General features: G+C 46.8%; 1 protein-coding gene across 4 annotated transcripts in view; it reads left to right on the top strand.

Annotated features, from left to right (window-relative positions):
* The first annotated feature begins 1,417 nt into the window (after positions 1-1,417).
* LOC121556145 (egl nine homolog 1-like) overlaps positions 1,418-23,552 on the top strand; it is a 67,172-nt gene continuing 45,037 nt past the window's right edge. For all 4 annotated transcript variants that reach the window (XR_005998091.2, XM_041870035.2, XM_041870034.2 and 1 more), the window contains exons 1-2: positions 1,418-2,793; positions 23,201-23,320. Coding sequence is in view for 3 of the 4 variants with exons in the window: in XM_041870035.2 (XP_041725969.2) it covers positions 1,942-2,793; positions 23,201-23,320 (972 nt within the window). In the remaining variant the exon portion in view is untranslated. The remainder of the gene's footprint in view (positions 2,794-23,200; positions 23,321-23,552) is intronic.

The following is a 23,552-nucleotide window of genomic DNA, read 5'->3' as shown; positions in this document are numbered from 1 at the left end:
ACTTTCAGCGTTTTCAAGTCTCTCACAGAACAGGACGCTACGCTCAGCTCCTGTATCCAGCTGAACAGTAAGTTTGTGGTTGTTTATTTTCAGTGTTTCTGTCCACTGCTCTTTCTCATAGCTGAGCTACGCATTGCACTTCACTCTGTTTCACTTAAATTGTCCCAATGAACATGTCCTCATTTCCTGCGATCTGTCTTTTACTAGCTGGCCACGGTCTTTGTCTTTTTGCCATTTCTGTGTTTTCTTTTGCTAATGCCCCTTGTGAACCTCGACTTCATCATGATGCATTTTTCAGCTGGCTCTGGCTCACTTCACGGCAAATATATTTTGCTCTAGCTAGCAGGAGATCTGGTTCTCTGAGTAATCTGCCTCGCACTTGGTCATTTGTGATTCCACACACAATTATGTCTCGTATCAGTGACTTGGTAAGTTGTTGAAACTCAGTCTTTTGCTTTATTTTCTAGATCAGTCAAATATGCATCAATTGGCTCTGTTTGTCCTTGCACTCTCGTAAAAAAGATACGCCTCAGGTACGTCAGATTTGTTCTTGGCTCACAGTATGTTTGGAAAAGCTATTTTAATACATCCAAGTCATCTACATCATCGTCAAAATCCCCGCGAACACTGGGTACAACACAACCACGTTTATCAGATGTCAAGTGCAAGTACAGATGATCACATGTAGTCATTAGTAACAGCGCCACCCTCTGGTCCTCCAGGTAAGTACATGTACATACAATTTTGTATTCTCCGCCTTAGTCCAGGACAGAAGAGGGAGGCCCAACTCGAGGAAAAAGCTGTCTCCCTCCAGCAGGTGGCGTTTTCTTGTTGTTTCACCCGCCAGGTAAGGAGGTTTTGTACGCAGGTCAATGAGAGTGTCGAATTTGGTCAATAATAATATGCCATTTAGCAGACGCTTTTATCCAAAGCGACTTACAGTCATGTGTGCATACATTTTTACGTATGGGTGGTCCCGGGGATCAAACCCACTACCCTGGCGTTGCAAGCGCCATGCTCTACCAGCTGAGCTACAGAGGACCACAATTTGGTCAACAAAGAAATGAATGGCTTATTTGCTACGTGAGATTTATTTGATCGATTAGAAGTTTCTAATGCTTAAGTTGTTAGAAGTGTACTGATATAAGTAGGACAAGTGACATCCCGGCAACTTTGAGAAAAAAATAAACTTTATATCGGAGTCCGGAGATGGCTATGCATATTCATGACATGAGACTAGAGTTTCTCTACATTGAATACAGGCGGATGACGTCAACAACCCGAATCAAATATTCAAAAAAGGATTACAATAATGAGATGTCTCCACCAATCCAAAGAAAGGATAGGCGGGAGCTGACCAGCCCGCCGTGCCGCTTTGTGGACAACGACTCCCGTTGTTAGGGCGGAGAGACATGGATCTTGTCAGTACATCCATATTCTTTGCATAGTCCAACGTTTTGCAACTAAAACGAGAGTTTCTATTGGACAAATTCAGGTAGGTGCCGCTCCGTTTCTTTCCGTTTGCTTCCGTTTAAGAAACGTTTTGCAACGGAATCGGCGTAATAAAGAGGCCCCAGAGAGAGGGAGGGCGTATACCTTAATATAGCTAGACAGTCATTGGCGCAGAGCACCGACGGCGCACACCGAGAAGGGCGCCATGCGGAACGGTTGACTTGCACCTACAAGACGTCCGGAAGACTGGACTTATCGAAATGTTGGGCTCGAACGCACCGAATTTCCTATTAACGTGTAATATGATGTAAACAACTGAATGCGTATGATGAAATTATCGGGTGTTATGTCGTCGGGAGCTGGTTTTCAGTTTCACTCGGTGTTTATTACTTCCAAACTTATCAGTAGAAGGACGCGTGTAAAGGATTGGATTTGAAGAGCCTAACATTAGTTAACATTAGCTAGCTAACGTTACGTCCAACTGCACACATGGAGACCGCAGCCCAGACGGCTCTGGACTCGGACCGGGAAAGAGAAAGACAGTATTGTGAACTTTGTGGGAAAATGGAGAATCTCCTGAAGTGCGGCCGGTGTCGAAACTCGTTCTACTGCAGCAAGGAACACCAGAAGCAGCACTGGAAAACCCACAAGCTCATCTGTAAAGAATCTGAGGCGAAGTCGCAGGTTTCAAACCAGAAGCCTGCTGAACGTCGGGTACCGTCTGGGGATGGGGGGACAGAGGGACAGAAGCCTGCTGAACGTCGGGTACCGTCTGGGGATGGGGGGACAGAGGGACAGAAGCCTGCTGAACGTCGGGTACCGTCTGGGGATGGGGGGACAGAGGGACAGACACTACCGCCACAAAAAGGACAAAAGACCCGCGCTGCATCTCCGAGTGGAGAGACCAGAATGAAAGGCTTCATAACTAACGCAGAGTGCGCGGTGTCCTTGGACGATCAGCCAGGCGGGTCTAATAACAATACCAAACCCAACGGACAAACCACCGCCCGGTCCACGCCTCAGAAACTCGCCATGGAGTACATAGTCCCGTGTATGACTAAGCATGGGATCTGTGTAGTTGACAACTTCCTCGGCGGGGAAACGGGGCTGGCCATCCTGGAGGATGTCAAGGTGCTGCATAAAACCGGGAAGTTTACCGACGGTCAGTTGGTCAGTCAGAAAAGTGACTCCACTAAAGACATTAGGGGGGATAAGATCACATGGATCGAGGGCCGAGAGGCCGGCTGTGAGAAGATCCGCTTCCTCATGAGCCGTATGGATGATCTGGCCAGACATTGTAATGGTCAACTGGGAAACTTTACAATAAATGGAAGGACCAAAGTAAGTAGACGGGTTAAATTAATTAAACTTGGGTATAATCCTTGTTATCTTGGGCCATATGAAATCCAATAGACAAGACTGTCCCAAATGGCACCCTGTCCCATGGACCCTGGTCCAAACTAGTCCACTAGAGAATAGGGTGCCATTTGGTATGATAACAGGTGTGGTAAAACAGCATGACTGTGAGATGACATATTACACCTCATCATGTCAGAAACATTTCTCCCTTGGAATGTAGAGGGGCTTTCCATAGGCCTGCTACACAATGTTACCTGACATCATCTAGCCTACTACACAATGTTTCCTGACATCATCTAGCCTACTACACAATGTTTCCTGACATCATCTAGCCTACTACACAATGTTTCCTGACATCATATAGCCTACTACACAATGTTTCCTGACATCATATAGCCTACTACACAATGTTTCCTGACATCATATAGCCTACTACACAATGTTTCCTGACATCATATAGCCTACTACACAATGTTTCCTGACATCATCTAGCCTACTACACAATGTTTCCTGACATCATATAGCCTACTACACAATGTTTCCTGACATCATATAGCCTACTACACAATGTTTCCTGACATCATATAGCCTACCACACAATGTTTCCTGACATCATCTAGCCTGCTACACAATGTTTCCTGACATCATCTAGCCTACTACACAATGTTTCCTGACATCATCTAGCCTGCTACACAATGTTTCCTGACATCATATAGCCTACTACACAATGTTTCCTGACATCATCTAGCCTACTACACAATGTTTCCTGACATCATATAGCCTACTACACAATGTTTCCTGACATCATATAGCCTACTACACAATGTTTCCTGACATCATATAGCCTACTACACAATGTTTCCTGACATCATATAGCCTACTACACAATGTTTCCTGACATCATATAGCCTACTACACAATGTTTCCTGACATCATATAGCCTACTACACAATGTTTCCTGACATCATCTAGCCTACTACACAATGTTTCCTGACATCATCTAGCCTACTACACAATGTTTCCTGACATCATCTAGCCTACTACACAATGTTTCCTGACATCATCTAGCCTACTACACAATGTTTCCTGACATCATCTAGCCTACTACACAATGTTTCCTGACATCATCTAGCCTACTACACAATGTTTCCTGACATCATCTAGCCTACTACACAATGTTTCCTGACATCATCTAGCCTACTACACAATGTTTCCTGACATCATATAGCCTACTACACAATGTTTCCTGACATCATCTAGCCTACTACACAATGTGTCCTGACATCATCTAGCCTACTACACAATGTTTCCTGACATCATCTAGCCTGCTACACAATGTTTCCTGACATCATCTAGCCTACTACACAATGTTTCCTGACATCATCTAGCCTACTACACAATGTTTCCTGACATCATCTAGCCTACTACACAATGTTTCCTGACATCATATAGCCTACTACACAATGTTTCCTGACATCATCTAGCCTACTACACAATGTTTCCTGACATCATATAGCCTACTACACAATGTTTCCTGACATCATCTAGCCTACTACACAATGTTTCCTGACATCATCTAGCCTGCTACACAATGTTTCCTGACATCATATAGCCTACTACACAATGTTTCCTGACATCATCTAGCCTACTACACAATGTTTCCTGACATCATATAGCCTACTACACAATGTTTCCTGACATCATATAGCCTACTACACAATGTTTCCTGACATCATCTAGCCTACTACACAATGTTTCCTGACATCATCTAGCCTGTATACATCATGTTTCCTGACATCATATAGCCAATACTATAGTATAGAAACATGGATAAATGACAACCACCTTACACTGGCAACAGGTCCATACATGAATTTAACCAGGAGGATATACCATAGGAAGAGTTAATTCCTACCACAGCTATATTGCACATTAAATAAAGGTGTTACACATATAATATACCATTTAGCAGACGCTTTTATCCAAAGCGACTTACAGTCATGCGTGCATACATTTTTTTTTTGGGTATGTGTGGTCCCGGGGATCGAACCCACTACCCTGGCGTTACAAGCGCCGTGCTCTACCAGCTGAGCTACAGAGGACCACACATAACTATAATACCCATGGGTCAATATACCACTGATGATTTACAGATAATTGCCGACCAACAATGGTACTATATAGTGCAGTACTTTAGACCAGGGCCCTGTGGGTGTAGTAGGCCAGAATAGGTTAGGAAATAGGGTGCTATTTGGGACACAACTAAGAAGTTTCACAGCAACTTTCTCTATACCTGAAATGATCTCACATGCTTCTGTTCTGAGTTAATCTGTTATTAAGATAGATGGTGCTGTTTAGCCTGGGTTAAGATAGATGGTACTGTTCAGCCTGGTTTAAAATAGATGGTGCTGTTTAGCCTGGGTTAAGATGGTGCTGTTCAGCCTGGTTTAAAATAGATGGTGCTGTTCAGCCTGGTTTAAAATAGATGGTGCTGTTTAGCCTGGGTTAAGATAGATGGTACTGTTCAGCCTGGTTTAAAATAGATGGTGCTGTTCAGCCTGGTTTAAAATAGATGGTGCTGTTCAGCCTGGGTTAAAATAGATGGTGCTGTTTAGCCTGGGTTAAGATAGATGGTGCTGTTCAGCCTGGTTTAAAATAGATGGTGCTGTTCAGCCTGGTTTAAAATAGATGGTGCTGTTCAGCCTGGTTTAAAATAGATGGTGCTGTTCAGCCTGGGTTAAAATAGATGGTGCTGTTTAGCCTGGGTTAAGATAGATGGTGCTGTTCAGCCTGGTTTAAAATAGATGGTGCTGTTCAGCCTGGTTTAAAATAGATGGTGCTGTTCAGCCTGGGTTAAGATAGATGGTGCTGTTCAGCCTGGTTTAAAATAGATGGTGCTGTTCAGCCTGGTTTAAAATAGATGGTGCTGTTCAGCCTGGGTTAAGATAGATGGTGCTGTTCAGCCTGGTTTAAAATAGATGGTGCTGTTCAGCCTGGTTTAAAATAGATGGTGCTGTTCAGCCTGGGTTAAGATAGATGGTACTGTTCAGCCTGGTTTAAAATAGATGGTGCTGTTCAGCCTGGTTTAAAATAGATGGTGCTGTTCAGCCTGGGTTAAAATAGATGGTGCTGTTTAGCCTGGGTTAAGATAGATGGTGCTGTTCAGCCTGGTTTAAAATAGATGGTGCTGTTTAGCCTGGGTTAAGATGGTGCTGTTCAGCCTGGTTTAAAATAGATGGTGCTGTTCAGCCTGGTTTAAAATAGATGGTGCTGTTTAGCCTGGGTTAAGATAGATGGTACTGTTCAGCCTGGTTTAAAATAGATGGTGCTGTTCAGCCTGGTTTAAAATAGATGGTGCTGTTCAGCCTGGGTTAAAATAGATGGTGCTGTTTAGCCTGGGTTAAGATAGATGGTGCTGTTCAGCCTGGTTTAAAATAGATGGTGCTGTTCAGCCTGGTTTAAAATAGATGGTGCTGTTCAGCCTGGTTTAAAATAGATGGTGCTGTTCAGCCTGGGTTAAAATAGATGGTGCTGTTTAGCCTGGGTTAAGATAGATGGTGCTGTTCAGCCTGGTTTAAAATAGATGGTGCTGTTCAGCCTGGTTTAAAATAGATGGTGCTGTTCAGCCTGGGTTAAGATAGATGGTGCTGTTCAGCCTGGTTTAAAATAGATGGTGCTGTTCAGCCTGGTTTAAAATAGATGGTGCTGTTCAGCCTGGGTTAAGATAGATGGTGCTGTTCAGCCTGGTTTAAAATAGATGGTGCTGTTCAGCCTGGTTTAAAATAGATGGTGCTGTTCAGCCTGGGTTAAGATAGATGGTACTGTTCAGCCTGGTTTAAAATAGATGGTGCTGTTCAGCCTGGTTTAAAATAGATGGTGCTGTTCAGCCTGGGTTAAAATAGATGGTGCTGTTTAGCCTGGGTTAAGATAGATGGTGCTGTTCAGCCTGGTTTAAAATAGATGGTGCTGTTTAGCCTGGGTTAAGATGGTGCTGTTCAGCCTGGTTTAAAATAGATGGTGCTGTTCAGCCTGGTTTAAAATAGATGGTGCTGTTTAGCCTGGGTTAAGATAGATGGTACTGTTCAGCCTGGTTTAAAATAGATGGTGCTGTTCAGCCTGGTTTAAAATAGATGGTGCTGTTCAGCCTGGGTTAAAATAGATGGTGCTGTTTAGCCTGGGTTAAGATAGATGGTGCTGTTCAGCCTGGTTTAAAATAGATGGTGCTGTTCAGCCTGGTTTAAAATAGATGGTGCTGTTCAGCCTGGTTTAAAATAGATGGTGCTGTTCAGCCTGGGTTAAAATAGATGGTGCTGTTTAGCCTGGGTTAAGATAGATGGTGCTGTTCAGCCTGGTTTAAAATAGATGGTGCTGTTCAGCCTGGTTTAAAATAGATGGTGCTGTTCAGCCTGGGTTAAGATAGATGGTGCTGTTCAGCCTGGTTTAAAATAGATGGTGCTGTTCAGCCTGGTTTAAAATAGATGGTGCTGTTCAGCCTGGTTTAAAATAGATGGTGCTGTTCAGCCTGGTTTAAAATAGATGGTGCTGTTCAGCCTGGGTTAAGATGGATGGTGCTGTTCAGCCTGGTTTAAAATAGATGGTGCTGTTCAGCCTGGTTTAAAATAGATGGTGCTGTTCAGCCTGGGTTAAGATGGATGGTGCTGTTCAGCCTGGTTAGAGATAAATGGTGCTGTTCAGCCTGGGTTAAGATAGATGGTGCTGTTCAGCCTGGGTTAAGATAGATGGTGCTGTTCAGCCTGGTTAGAGATCAATGGTGCTGTTCAGCCTGCTTTAGGACTTGAAAGTTGCTGTCTAACATCCTGATGAGAATACAAAAATAAATAGCCAAATATTGCCCAATCCAGGTGTGCAAAGCTTACAGCTGTGAGTCTTCTTGGGTAATCGATGCTGTTATAGACTTACAGCTGTGAGTCTTCTTGGGTAATCGATGCTGTTATAGACTTACAGCTGTGAGTCTTCTTGGGTAATCGATGCTGTTATAGACTTACAGCTGTGAGTCTTCTTGGGTAATCAATGCTGTTATAGACTTACAGCTGTGAGTCTTCTTGGGTAATCGATGCTGTTATAGACTTACAGCTGTGAGTCTTCTTGGGTAATCGATGCTGTTATAGACTTACAGCTGTGAGTCTTCTTGGGTAATCGATGCTGTTATAGACTTACAGCTGTGAGTCTTCTTGGGTAATCGATGCTGTTATAGACTTACAGCTGTGAGTCTTCTTGGGTAATCGATGCTGTTATAGACTTACAGCTGTGAGTCTTCTTGGGTAATCGATGCTGTTATAGACTTACAGCTGTGAGTCTTCTTGGGTAATCGATGCTGTTATAGACTTACAGCTGTGAGTCTTCTTGGGTAATCGATGCTGTTATAGACTTACAGCTGTGAGTCTTCTTGGGTAATCGATGCTGTTATAGACTTACAGCTGTGAGTCTTCTTGGGTAATCGATGCTGTTATAGACTTACAGCTGTGAGTCTTCTTGGGTAATCGATGCTGTTATAGACTTACAGCTGTGAGTCTTCTTGGGTAATCGATGCTGTTATAGACTTACAGCTGTGAGTCTTCTTGGGTAATCGATGCTGTTATAGACTTACAGCTGTGAGTCTTCTTGGGTAATCGATGCTGTTATAGACTTACAGCTGTGAGTCTTCTTGGGTAATCGATGCTGTTATAGACTTACAGCTGTGAGTCTTCTTGGGTAATCGATGCTGTTATAGACTTACAGCTGTGAGTCTTCTTGGGTAATCGATGCTGTTATAGACTTACAGCTGTGAGTCTTCTTGGGTAATCGATGCTGTTATAGACTTACAGCTGTGAGTCTTCTTGGGTAATCGATGCTGTTATAGACTTACAGCTGTGAGTCTTCTTGGGTAATCGATGCTGTTATAGACTTACAGCTGTGAGTCTTCTTGGGTAATCGATGCTGTTATAGACTTACAGCTGTGAGTCTTCTTGGGTAATCGATGCTGTTATAGACTTACAGCTGTGAGTCTTCTTGGGTAATCGATGCTGTTATAGACTTACAGCTGTGAGTCTTCTTGGGTAATCGATGCTGTTATAGACTTACAGCTGTGAGTCTTCTTGGGTAATCGATGCTGTTATAGACTTACAGCTGTGAGTCTTCTTGGGTAATCGATGCTGTTATAGACTTACAGCTGTGAGTCTTCTTGGGTAATCGATGCTGTTATAGACTTACAGCTGTGAGTCTTCTTGGGTAATCGATGCTGTTATAGACTTACAGCTGTGAGTCTTCTTGGGTGATCGATGCTGTTATAGACTTACAGCTGTGAGTCTTCTTGGGTGATCGATGCTGTTATAGACTTACAGCTGTGAGTCTTCTTGGGTGATCGATGCTGTTATAGACTTACAGCTGTGAGTCTTCTTGGGTGATCGATGCTGTTATAGACTTACAGCTGTGAGTCTTCTTGGGTGATCGATGCTGTTATAGACTTACAGCTGTGAGTCTTCTTGGGTGATCGATGCTGTTATAGACTTACAGCTGTGAGTCTTCTTGGGTGATCGATGCTGTTATAGACTTACAGCTGTGAGTCTTCTTGGGTGATCGATGCTGTTATAGACTTACAGCTGTGAGTCTTCTTGGGTGATCGATGCTGTTATAGACTTACAGCTGTGAGTCTTCTTGGGTGATCGATGCTGTTATAGACTTACAGCTGTGAGTCTTCTTGGGTGATCGATGCTGTTATAGACTTACAGCTGTGAGTCTTCTTGGGTGATCGATGCTGTTATAGACTTACAGCTGTGAGTCTTCTTGGGTGATCGATGCTGTTATAGACTTACAGCTGTGAGTCTTCTTGGGTAATCGATGCTGTTATAGACTTACAGCTGTGAGTCTTCTTGGGTAATCGATGCTGTTATAGACTTACAGCTGTGAGTCTTCTTGGGTAATCGATGCTGTTATAGACTTACAGCTGTGAGTCTTCTTGGGTAATCGATGCTGTTATAGACTTACAGCTGTGAGTCTTCTTGGGTAATCGATGCTGTTATAGACTTACAGCTGTGAGTCTTCTTGGGTAATCGATGCTGTTATAGACTTACAGCTGTGAGTCTTCTTGGGTATCGATGCTGTTATAGACTTACAGCTGTGAGTCTTCTTGGGTAATCGATGCTGTTATAGACTTACAGCTGTGAGTCTTCTTGGGTAATCGATGCTGTTATAGACTTACAGCTGTGAGTCTTCTTGGGTAATCGATGCTGTTATAGACTTACAGCTGTGAGTCTTCTTGGGTAATCGATGCTGTTATAGACTTACAGCTGTGAGTCTTCTTGGGTATCGATGCTGTTATAGACTTACAGCTGTGAGTCTTCTTGGGTAATCGATGCTGTTATAGACTTACAGCTGTGAGTCTTCTTGGGTAATCGATGCTGTTATAGACTTACAGCTGTGAGTCTTCTTGGGTAATCGATGCTGTTATAGACTTACAGCTGTGAGTCTTCTTGGGTAATCGATGCTGTTATAGACTTACAGCTGTGAGTCTTCTTGGGTAATCGATGCTGTTATAGACTTACAGCTGTGAGTCTTCTTGGGTAATCGATGCTGTTATAGACTTACAGCTGTGAGTCTTCTTGGGTAATCGATGCTGTTATAGACTTACAGCTGTGAGTCTTCTTGGGTAATCGATGCTGTTATAGACTTACAGCTGTGAGTCTTCTTGGGTAATCGATGCTGTTATAGACTTACAGCTGTGAGTCTTCTTGGGTAATCGATGCTGTTATAGACTTACAGCTGTGAGTCTTCTTGGGTAATCGATGCTGTTATAGACTTACAGCTGTGAGTCTTCTTGGGTAATCGATGCTGTTATAGACTTACAGCTGTGAGTCTTCTTGGGTAATCGATGCTGTTATAGACTTACAGCTGTGAGTCTTCTTGGGTAATCGATGCTGTTATAGACTTACAGCTGTGAGTCTTCTTGGGTAATCGATGCCCAGGTTTTTCTAACATCGATTGACACGGGGAGCTGAATACTTATGTAATTATTATATTTTATGTATGCATCCTTTCCCACATACCATTTTAATCCTTCTTTTTAACACAATGTGAAGAAATCCAAAGGGTCTGAATAATTTTGCAAGGCACTGTATATACAGTTGAAGTCGGAAGTTTACATACACCTTAGCCAAATACATTTAAACTCAGTTTTTCACAATTCCTGACATTTAATCCTAGTAAAAATTCCCTGCCTTAGGTCAGTTAGGATCACCACTTTATTTTAAGAATGTGAAATGTCAGAATAATAGTAGAGAGAATGATTTATTTCAGCTTTAATTTCATTAATTACATTCCCAGTGGGTCAGAAGTTTACATACACTCAATTAGTATTTGGTAGCATTGCCTTTAAATTGTTTAACTTGGGTCAAACATTTCGGGTAGCCTTCCACAAGCTTCCCACAATAAATTGGGTGAATTTTGTCCCATTCTTCCTGACAGAGCTGGTGTAACTGAGTCAGGTTTGTAGGCCTCCTTGCTCGCACACACTTTTTCAGCTCTGCCCACACATTTTCTATAGGATTGAGGTCAGGGCTTTGTGATGGCCACTCCAATACCTTGACTTTGTTGTCCTTAAGCCATTTTGCCACAACTTTGGAAGTATGCTTGGGGTCATTGTCCATATGGAATACCCATTTGCCACCAAGCTTTAACTTCCTGACTGATATCTTGAGATGTTGCTTCAATATATCCACATAATTTTCCTTCCTCATGATGCCATCTATTTTGTGAAGTGCACCAGTCCCTCCTGCAGCAAAGCACCCCCACAGCATGATGCTGCCACCCCCGTGCTTCACGGTTGGGATGGTGTTCTTCGGCTTGCAAGCTACACCCTTTTTCCTCCAAACATAACGATGGTCATTATGGCCAAACAGTTCTTTTTTTGTTTCATCAGACCAGAGGACATTTCTCCAAAAAGTACGCTCTTTGTCCCCATATGCAGTTGCAAACCGTAGTCTGGCTTTTTAATGGCGGTTTTGGAGCAGTGGAATCTTCCTTGCTGAGTGGCCTTTCAGGTTATGTCGATATAGGACTCGTTTTACTGTGGATATAGATACTTTTGTACCTGTTTCCTCCAGCATCTTCACAAGGTCCTTTGCTGTTGTTCTGGGATTGATTTGCACTTTTCGCACCAAAGTACGTTCATCTCTAGGAGACAGAACGCGTCTCCTTCCTGAGCGGTATGACGGCTGCGTGGTCCCATGGTGTTTATACTTGCGTACTATTGTTTATACAGATGAACGTGGTACCTTCAGGCGTTTGGAAATTGCTCCCAAGGATGAACCAGGCTTGTGGAGGTCTACAATTTTTTTTCTGAGGTCTTGGCTGATTTCTTTTGATTTTCCCATGATGTAAAGCAAAGAGGCACTGAGTTTGAAGGTAGGCCTTGAAATACATCCACAGGTACACCTCCAATTGACTCAAATTATGTCAATTAGCCTATCAGAAGCTTCTAAAGCCATGACATAATTTTCTGGAATTTTCCAAACTGTTTAAAGGCACAGTCAACTTAGTGTATGTAAACTTCTGACCCACTGGAATTGTGATACAGTGAATTATAAGTGAAATAATCTGTCTGTAAACAGTTGTTGGAAAAATTACTTGTGTCATGCACAAAGTAGATGTCCTAACCGACTTGCCAAAACTATAGTTTGTTAACAAGAAATTTGTGGAGTGGTTGAAAAACGAGTTATAATGACTCCAACCTAAGTGTATGTAAACTTCCGACTTCAACTGTACACTGAACAAAAATATAAACGCAGCATGTAAAGGGTTGATCCCATGTTTCATGAGCTGAAATATAAGATCCCAGAAATGTTCCATATGCACAAAAAGCTTATTTCTCTCAAATGTGCACAAATTTGTTTACATCCCTGTTAGTGAGTATTTCTCCTCTGCCAAGATAATCCATCCACCTGACAGGTGTGGCATATCAAGAATATTTTTAATCAGCATGATCATTACACAGGTGGGCAGTGACGTTGTATCACCGATATTAGCGGACACGTTAGCTAGCTGTCACGCCCTGACTCTGGGGACTCTTATTTGTTGAGTCAGGGTGTGATTTTCTATGTTGTATTTTCTATGTTTGGATCTAGTATGTCTAGATCTATGTTGGCCGGTGTGGTTCCTAATCAGAGGCAGCTGTCGCTCGTTGTCTCTGATTGGGGACCATACTTAGGCAGCCTATTGGCACTAGTGGGTTGTGGGATCTTGTTCCGTGAAAGGTATGTTGTGTCTACCCTGGACTTCACGTTTCGGTTTGTTTATTGTTTTGTCGTTGTTTATTCCTTTAAATAAACATGTATGCATATCACGCTGCGCCTTGGTCTGACCCGTTCATCAACGAGCGTGACAGAAGATCCCACCAAACGAGGACCAAGCAGCGTGCCCAGGCGGAGAGAGTAGCCATGTCACAGGTGGGCAATTGGTGGTCATGGGAGGAGATATTTTCGGGAAAAGGACCCTGGGCGAAGAAGGAAGCCCAGGCAGGAGAGGAGCAACGGCAACACGGAAGCCGGCCGAGGAGGAGGCCCGAGAAGCAGCCCCAATAAAAAATTTTTTGGGGGGGCTAAAGGGGTTTTCGGGGAGCGAGAGAGAAGAGCACCGACCACTGCACCCGGTTGGTTTTCAGATTGGGTCCCTACGACCATGGGAAGAGGAGTGGGAACAGTATTATACTGAGGAGTCGGAGGATGGCGACGACGACGAGTTTCTGTTCCCTAACTCGTGGGGGCTCCCGGAGGAGTGCCGACGACGGAGACCCGAGAGGCAACCCCAATAATTTTTTTTGGGGGGGGCACACGGTGTGGATGACGAGGCAGCAGGAGGCCGTGGAAGGGCGAATCTGCAGGTTAGGAGAGGAGGCCACCATGTTACAGGGGCTATTGGTTCAGAGGGAGCAGGAGGTATTCGGTCAGAGGGAGGCGCTACAGGAGGCTAAAAGGGAGAAGGAAAGTGTAGAGGCACGGCGAGAGGAGCTGGTTAGGCAGCAGAAGGACCAAGCAAGTGGTGCGTGTCGCCAGTCCGGTCCGGCCCGTTCCTGCTCCTCGCACCAAGCCAGTGGTGCGCGTCGCCAGCCCGGCCCGGCCTGTTCCTGCCCCTCGCACCAAGCCAGTGGTGCGCGTCGCCAGCTCGGCCCGGCCTGTTCCTGCCCCTCGCACCAAGCCAGTGGTGCGCGTCGCCAGCCCGGTCCGGCCTGTTCCTGTCCCTCGCACCAGGCCAGTGGTGCGCGTCGCCAGTCCGGTCCGGCCTGTTCCTGCTCCTCGCACCAAGCCAGTGGTGCGTGTGTCCAGTCCGGCACCGGTCAGCTGCTCTACTCCGGAGCCAGAGCAGTCCGCTCCACCGGGGTCCAGTCCAGCTCCGGTCAGCGGCTCCAGTCCGGAGCCTGAGTAGTCCGCTCCACCGGTGCCCGGTCCAGCTCTGGTCAGCGGCTTCAGTCCAGACCCAGACGTCAGCCCCTCTCCAGGTTCGGGGTCTCCCACTAAATGATATAAATGTAAATGTAATAAGGACAACGAAACCTATTTAACTGTTGACACCAAGGAACTTGAAGCTCTCAACCTGTTCCACTACAGCCCCGTCGATGAGAATGGGGGCGTGCTCAGTCCTCTTTTTTTTCTTCTTTCCTGTAGTCCACAATCATCTCCTTTGTCTTGGTCACGTTGAGGGAGAGGTTGTTATCCTGGCACCACACGGCCAGGTCTCTGAGCTCCTCCCTATAGGCTGTCTCATTGTTGTCGGTGATCAGGCCTACCACTGTTGTGTCGTCGGCAAACTTAATGATGGTGTTGGAGTCGTGCCTGGCCATGCAGTCATGGGTAAACAGGGAGTACAGGAGGGGACTGCGCACACACCCCTGAGGGGCCCCCGTGTTGAGGATCAGCGTGGCAGATGTGTTGTTACCTACCCTTACCACTTGGGGGCGGCCCGTCAGGCAGTCCAGGATCCAGTTGCAAAGGGAGGTGTTTAGTTCCAGGATCCTTAGCTTAGTGATGAGCTTTGAGGGCACTATGGTGGGAAAGGGCAGTGTGGAGTGCAATAGAGATTGCATCATCTGTGGATCTGTTGGGGCGGTATGCAAATTGGAGTGGGTCTAGGGTTTCTGGGATAAGGGTGTTGATGTGAGCCCTGACCAGCCTTTCAAAGCACTTCATGGCTACAGACGTCAGTGCTTCGGGTCGGTAGTCATTTAGGCAGGTTATCTAAGTGTCCTTGGGCACTAAGATGGTCCACTTGAAACATTTACATTTTACATTTTAGTCATTTAGCAGACGCTCTTATCCAGAGCGACTTACAGTTAAGTGAGTGCATACATTTTCATACTGGCCCCCCGTGGGAATCGAACCCACAACCTTGGCGTTGCAAACGCCATGCTCTACCAACTGAGCTACATCCCTGCCGGCCATTCCCTCCCCTACCCTGGACGACGCTGGCTAATTGTGCGCCGCCCCATGGGTCTCCCGGTCGCGGCCGTAGTTTTCAAGCCCTGCCACATCCGACGAGCATCAGAGCTGGTGTAGTAGGATTCAATCTTAGTCCGGTATTGACTCTTTGCCTGTTTGATGGTTCGTCGGAAGGCATAGCGGGATTTCTTATAAGCGTCCGGGTTAGAGTCCCGCTCCTTGAAAGCGGCAGCTCTACTCATTAGCTCAGTGCGGATGTTGCCTGTAATCCATGGCTTCTGGTTGGGCTATGTACGTACGGTCACTGTGGGGACGACGTCATCGATGCACTTATTGATGAAGCCAGTGACTGATGTGGTGTACTCCTCAATGCTATCGGAAGAATCCCGGAACATGTTCCAGTCTGTGCTAGCAAAACAGTCCTGTAGCTTAGCATCTGTGTCATCTGACCACTTTTTTATTGACCGAGTCACTGGTGCTTCCTGCTTTAGTTTTTGCTTATAAGCAGGAATCAGGAGGATAGAGTTATTGTCAGATTTGCCAAATGGAGGGTGCGGGAGAGCTTTGTATGCGTCTCTGTGTGTGGAGTAAAGGTGGTCTAGAGTTTTTTTTCCTCTGGTTGCACATTTAACATGCTGGTAGAAATTAGGTAGAACGGATTTAAGTTTGCCTGCATTAAAGTCCCCGGCCACTAGGAGCGCTGCCTCTGGATGAGCGTTTTCCTGTTTACTTATGGCCTTATACAGCTCATTGAGTGCAATCTTAATGCCAGCATTGGTTTGTGGTGGTAAATAGACAGCTATGAAAAATATAGATGAAAACTCTTTTGGTAAATAGTGTGGTCTACAGCTTATCATAAGATACTCTACCTCAGGCGAGCAAAACCTTGAGACTTCCATAGTATTAGATTTCGTGCACCAGCTGTTGTTTACAAATATACACAGACCGCCACCCCTTGTCTTACCGGAGTCAGCCGTTCTATCCTGCCAATGTAGCGTATAGCCCGCTAGCTGTATGTTATCCATGTCGTCGTTCAGCCACGACTCGGTGAAACATATTAAAATGTTTTATGTCCCGTTGGTAGGATAACCGTAATCTTAGGTCGTCCAATTTGTTCTCAAATGATTGAAGATTGGCTAATAGGATTGATGGAAGAGGCAGTTTACTCGCTCGCCGTCGGATCCTTACAAGGCACCCCGACCTACGTCCACAATATCTCCGTCTCTTTCTCATGCCAATGACGGGGATTTGGGCCTTGTGGGGTGTCTGTAGGATATCCTTCGCGTCCGACTCGTTGAAGAAAAAATCTTCGTCCAATACGAGGTGAGTAATCGCTGTCCTGATATCCAGAAGCTCTTTTTGGTTATAAGAGACGATGGCAGAAACATTATGTACAGAACATTTACAAATAACGCGAAAAAACACACATAATAGTACAATTGGTTAGAGGGCTGTAAAACGGCAGCCATCTTCTCCGGCGCCATCTATGCGCAGATTCGCACGCTGACCAATGAGAGGTAGGCCTATTCCTGATCTGGCACATCTGCACATCACCTTTAGCATTCAAATGTTTGTAAAATATTAGGCTTTATTAGTTGAGTGACAACCAATGTAATTTGCTTTGGTTATTCTTATCAAATGCTGTTGAAAATGGTGTCTTACCATTTAAGCTAAGCTACCGCTGGACGCTCATCTGGCTGAAGGTAGGTTACGTGCTAAACGGGGCGGTAGATTTTATTGTTCAGGTTCACCATCAGAAATAGTCTTGGTAGTTTTGCTTGAAACAATCAGTAGATATAAAGGGTAAAGTTGATAATTTCATGATGAGGACAGAAATCACTTTAACCAACCACACTGCATGGTCGAAGCGGGAGAAGCTCTGTCTGTCAACTTCCAAACAGTCTAAACCAATTGAACTGCACTCCATACTGATATGCGTTGTGTGACCCTGAGCGTTGATGATGAATCATGCCGATCGCAGAGCAAAGAAGGTCATAGAGAAGACTTGGTTTAGACATTGCATATCATTTAACAGTTCCATTTCACGCCATGCTGTTCATATAAATAATGTATTGGTTTGTCGCTATTTATTTTGGAAAACGGGAGTGGGTTTGGGTGGTAAATCTTGTCTGTTCCATATCTGTAAAGCGATCCTATCCCATCTGTTGAACAAGGCTAGATGTAGTCTAGACCTAGTGATGTATTGACTCTGGACCCGCCTGTGGGTGGGTGGGTCTGGACCCGCCTGTGGGTGGGTGGGTCTGGACCCTCCTGTGGGTGGGTGGGTGGGTCTGGACCCGCCTGTGGGTGGGTGGGTCTGGACCCGCCTGTGGGTGGGTGGGTCTGGACCCGCCTGTGGGTGGGTGGGTCTGGACCCGCCTGTGGGTGGGTGGGTCTGGACCCGCCTGTGGGTGGGTGGGTCTGGACCCGCCTGTGGGTGGGTGGGTCTGGACCCGCCTGTGGGTGGGTGGGTCTGGACCCGCCTGTGGGTGGGTGGGTCTGGACCCGCCTGTGGGTGGGTGGGTCTGGACCCGCCTGTGGGTGGGTGGGTCTGGACCCGCCTGTGGGTGGGTGGGTCTGGACCCGCCTGTGGGTGGGTGGGTGGGTCTGGACCCTCCTGTGGGTGGGTGGGTCTGGACCCGCCTGTGGGTGGGTGGGTCTGGACCCTCCTGTGGGTGGGTGGGTCTGGACCCGCCTGTGGGTGTTTGTCACCACTCTGTTGTTGTAACCTGGCTGGTGTGTTTGGGAGACACAAACCAGAGCTTATTTTGCTCAGGTAACCAAGACAACCAGTTCTCCATGGAAAGAACAGCTCTGCACATCTCAGATGTACAACTCATTCTAGTGGCTAATGTACGTATGCAGATGTATTTCCAGTGGCTTGCGTCAGTCACTCCATGTTTTGCTTTGCACCTTTCCAGCAATACAGCTGGTGTAGGACAGAGGGACATACGGCTGGTGTAGGACAGAGGGACACACAGCTGGTGTAGGACAGAGGGACATACAGCTGGTGTAGGACAGAGGGACACACGGCTGGTGTAGGACAGAGGGACACACAGCTGGTGTAGGACAGAGGGACACACGGCTGGTGTAGGACAGAGGGACATACGGCTAGTGTAGGACAGAGGGACACACAGCTAGTGTAGGACAGAGGGACATACGGCTGGTGTAGGACAGAGGGACATACAGCTAGTGTAGGACAGAGGGACATACGGCTGGTGTAGGACAGAGGGACATACGGCTGGTGTAGGACAGAGGGACATACGGCTGGTGTAGGACAGAGGGACATACGGCTAGTGTAGGACAGAGGGACATACGGCTGGTGTAGGACAGAGGGACATACGGCTGGTGTAGGACAGAGGGACATACGGCTGGTGTAGGACAGAGGGACATACGGCTGGTGTAGGACAGAGGGACATACAGCTAGTGTAGGACAGAGGGACACACAGCTGGTGTAGGACAGAGGGACATACAGCTAGTTTAGGACAGAGGGACATACAGCTGGTGTAGGACAGAGGGACATACAGCTAGTGTAGGACAGAGGGACATACGGCTGGTGTAGGACAGAGGGACATACGGCTGGTGTAGGACAGAGGGACATACGGCTGGTGTAGGACAGAGGGACATACGGCTGGTGTAGGACAGAGGGACATACGGCTGGTGTAGGACAGAGGGACATACGGCTAGTGTAGGACAGAGGGACACACGGCTGGTGTAGGACAGAGGGACACACGGCTGGTGTAGGACAGAGGGACACACGGCTGGTGTAGGACAGCGGGACATACGGCTGGTGTAGGACAGAGGGACACACGGCTGGTGTAGGACAGAGGGACACACAGCTGGTGTAGGACAGAGGGACATACAGCTGGTGTAGGACAGAGGGACATACAGCTAGTTTAGGACAGAGGGACATACAGCTGGTGTAGGACAGAGGGACATACAGCTAGTGTAGGACAGAGGGACATACGGCTGGTATAGGACAGAGGGACATACAGCTAGTGTAGGACAGAGGGACATACGGCTGGTATAGGACAGAGGGACATACAGCTAGTGTAGGACAGAGGGACATACGGCTGGTATAGGACAGAGGGACATACAGCTAGTGTAGGACAGAGGGACATACGGCTGGTATAGGACAGAGGTGGCCTCTATCAGTGTGTTTAAAGCTGTCTGCAGAAGAAGAGGGTGTGTCTCACCCTTAAAGCAGTCTACAATAGACCCACGGGAGGGGTTCTACGGGCTCTGGCCCCTCTCCAGAGGGAGTAAACTGGGGTAAACTCTGACTCTGGCCCCTCTCCAGAGGGAGTAAACTGGGGTAAACTCGGACTCTGGCCCCTCTCCAGAGGGAGTAAACTGGGGTAAACTCGGACTCTGGCCCCTCTCCAGAGGGAGTAAACTGGGGTAAACTGGGACTCTGGCCCCTCTCCAGAGGGAGTAAACTGGGGTAAACTCGGACTCTGGCCCCTCTCCAGAGGGAGTAAACTGGGGTAAACTCGGACTCTGGCCCCTCTCCAGAGGGAGTAAACTGGGGTAAACTCGGACTCTGGCCCCTCTCCAGAGGGAGTAAACTGGGGTAAACTCGGACTCTGGCCCCTCTCCAGAGGGAGTATGTTTTAATGGATCTGCTACGTGCCGTGCGGCGTGTTCTGCAGTGTGGGGGAGGCTGTCTCATGACAGTCAGTCCAGTTAATGTTGTTTTGAGTTATTCTGTTCTCACGTTACTTAGGAGAGTCAGGACTAATCTTCTCCTAGAGTAATCATGACAGTTAGACTAGTTAATGTTGTTAGTTTATGTATGTTACCCCTTGGCAGCGTTATCAGAAAGCACGCCATTGATTTTCACTGCTACGCAGATGATACACAACTTTACATTTCGGTGTCTCCAGAGGATTTTAGCTTCACGGATAAATTGTTAGACTGTATTAGTGATTTAAATACTTGGATGGCTCACAACTTCCTCCAGCTAAATCAAGACAAGACCGAGGTACTTATTGTTGGAGCCAAAGCACAGAGAGAGAATCTAGCCGCACATTATAATTCACAGGCAATAGAGATAAAACACCAGGTAAAAAACCCAGGTGTTATTTTAGATTCTGAACTCTATTTCGAATCACACATCAGGAATGTGACCAAAACAGCTTTTTACCACCTGAGGAACATTGCCAAGGTGCAGCCGTTTCTCTCTCAGGCTGATACAGAGAGACTCCCTCAGGCTGATACAGAGAGACTCCCTCAGGCTGATACAGAGAGACTCCCTCAGGCTGATACAGAGAGACTCCCTCAGGCTGATACAGAGAGACTCCCTCAGGCGGATACAGAGAGACTCCCTCAGGCGGATACAGAGAGACTCCCTCAGGCTGATACAGAGAGACTCCCTCAGGCTGATACAGAGAGACTCTCTCAGGCTGATACAGAGAGACTCCCTCAGGCTGATACAGAGAGACTCCCTCAGGCTGATACAGAGAGACTCCCTCAGGCTGATACAGAGAGACTCCCTCAGGCTGATACAGAGAGACTCCCTCAGGCTGATACAGAGAGACTCCCTCAGGCGGATACAGAGAGACTCCCTCAGGCGGATACAGAGAGACTCCCTCAGGCGGATACAGAGAGACTCCCTCAGGCTGATACAGAGAGACTCCCTCAGGCTGATACAGAGAGACTCCCTCAGGCTGATACAGAGAGACTCCCTCAGGCTGATACAGAGAGACTCCCTCAGGCTGATACAGAGAGACTCCCTCAGGCGGATACAGAGAGACTCCCTCAGGCGGATACAGAGAGACTCCCTCAGGCTGATACAGAGAGACTCCCTCAGGCTGATACAGAGAGACTCTCTCAGGCTGATACAGAGAGACTCTCTCAGGCTGATACAGAGAGACACCCTCAGGCTGATACAGAGAGACTCCCTCAGGCTGATACAGAGAGACTCCCTCAGGCTGATACAGAGAGACTCCCTCAGGCTGATACAGAGAGACTCTCTCAGGCTGATACAGAGAGACTCCCTCAGGCTGATACAGAGAGACTCCCTCAGGCTGATACAGAGAGACTCTCTCAGGCTGATACAGAGAGACACCCTCAGGCTGATACAGAGAGACTCCCTCAGGCTGATACAGAGAGACTCCCTCAGGCTGATACAGAGAGACTCCCTCAGGCTGATACAGAGAGACTCCCTCAGGCTGATACAGAGAGACTCCCTCAGGCTGATACAGAGAGACTCCCTCAGGCTGATACAGAGAGACTCCCTCAGGCTGATACAGAGAGACTCCCTCAGGCTGATACAGAGAGACTCCCTCAGGCGGATACAGAGAGACTCCCTCAGGCGGATACAGAGAGACTCCCTCAGGCTGATACAGAGAGACTCCCTCAGGCTGATACAGAGAGACTCTCTCAGGCTGATACAGAGAGACTCTCTCAGGCTGATACAGAGAGACACCCTCAGGCTGATACAGAGAGACTCCCTCAGGCTGATACAGAGAGACTCCCTCAGGCTGATACAGAGAGACTCCCTCAGGCTGATACAGAGAGACTCTCTCAGGCTGATACAGAGAGACTCCCTCAGGCTGATACAGAGAGACTCCCTCAGGCTGATACAGAGAGACTCTCTCAGGCTGATACAGAGAGACACCCTCAGGCTGATACAGAGAGACTCCCTCAGGCTGATACAGAGAGACTCCCTCAGGCTGATACAGAGAGACTCTCTCAGGCTGATACAGAGAGACACCCTCAGGCTGATACAGAGAGACTCCCTCAGGCTGATACAGAGAGACTCCCTCAGGCTGATACAGAGAGACTCCCTCAGGCTGATACAGAGAGACACCCTCAGGCTGATACAGAGAGACACCCTCAGGCTGATACAGAGAGACTCCCTCAGGCTGATACAGAGAGACTCCCTCAGGCTGATACAGAGAGACTCCCTCAGGCTGATACAGAGAGACTCCCTCAGGCTGATACAGAGAGACTCCCTCAGGCTGATACAGAGAGACTCTCTCAGGCTGATACAGAGAGACTCCCTCAGGCTGATACAGAGAGACTCCCTCAGGCTGATACAGAGAGACTCCCTCAGGCTGATACAGAGAGACTCCCTCAGGCTGATACAGAGAGACTCCCTCAGGCTGATACAGAGAGACTCCCTCAGGCTGATACAGAGAGACTCCCTCAGGCTGATACAGAGAGACTCCCTCAGGCTGATACAGAGAGACTCCCTCAGGCTGATACAGAGAGACTCCCTCAGGCTGATACAGAGAGACTCCCTCAGGCTGATACAGAGAGACTCCCTCAGGCTGATACAGAGAGACTCCCTCAGGCTGATACAGAGAGACTCATCCATGCTTTGATTACAAGCAGCCTACTGTAATGCTCTCCTGTCTGGTCTGCAAAAACACCCAGAATGCTGCAGCACGGGTACTGACCAAGACCAGACAGAGAGCACACATTACACCGGTTTTAAGGTCACTGCACTGGCTGCCTGTGAGTTTTAGAATTAATTATTCTATTGGTTTTTAAATCAATCCATGATTATGCACCCCAATACATGTCAGACATGCTTTTAAGTTATGTACCCAGTAGGTCCCTCAGGTCCTCTGGCACTGGCCTTTTAACTATCCCAAAGCCCAGGACCAAGAGGCATGGAGAGGCAGCCTTTAGTTACTATGCCCCCAGCCTCTGGAATAGCCTGCCAGAGAACCTGAGGGGGGCTGAAACTGGGGACATGTTTAAAAGAGATCTTAAAACACACCTTCTTAGCGTTGCTTTTCCTCAGGAGGCTTTTAGTCCTTCAGTTTTTACTCTTCTTCTTTTGTTTTAATGCTCTTATGTTTGTTGTCTAGTAAATATTTTGGTTTACATTTTCCTTGTTTTTTTATGAGTGTTTTCCTGTGAAGCGCATTGCATTGCATCCATGTTATTTAGAAGAGTCAGGACTAATCTTCTCCTTCTAATCATCTTTCTGTTTCTGTTCTGTTGTCTAGGCGATGGTTGCGTGTTACCCAGGCAACGGGACCGGATACGTACGCCACGTGGACAACCCGAACGGAGACGGGCGATGTGTCACCTGTATCTACTACCTAAATAAAGACTGGGACGCCAAGGTATAGTACTATTATTACTGTCTACAGTAGTGAAGTAGAATACAATACAGTAGTGAAGTAGAATACAATACCTTACAGTAGTTCAGTAGTACAGTACAGTAGGATACAGTAGTACATAATACAATACAGTACACTACAGTAGTACAATACTTTAGTACAGGACAATACAGTAGTACAGTATAATACAGTAGTACAGTATAGTACAGTGTAGTACTGAACTCTACTCTGCTGG

Source organism: Coregonus clupeaformis, unplaced genomic scaffold (assembly GCF_020615455.1).
Source record: "Coregonus clupeaformis isolate EN_2021a unplaced genomic scaffold, ASM2061545v1 scaf0122, whole genome shotgun sequence".
NCBI classification, from domain to species: Eukaryota; Metazoa; Chordata; class Actinopteri; order Salmoniformes; family Salmonidae; genus Coregonus; species Coregonus clupeaformis.
Note: the sequence above shows the minus strand (reverse complement) of the source record. Positions and strands in the feature narration are given on the sequence as shown.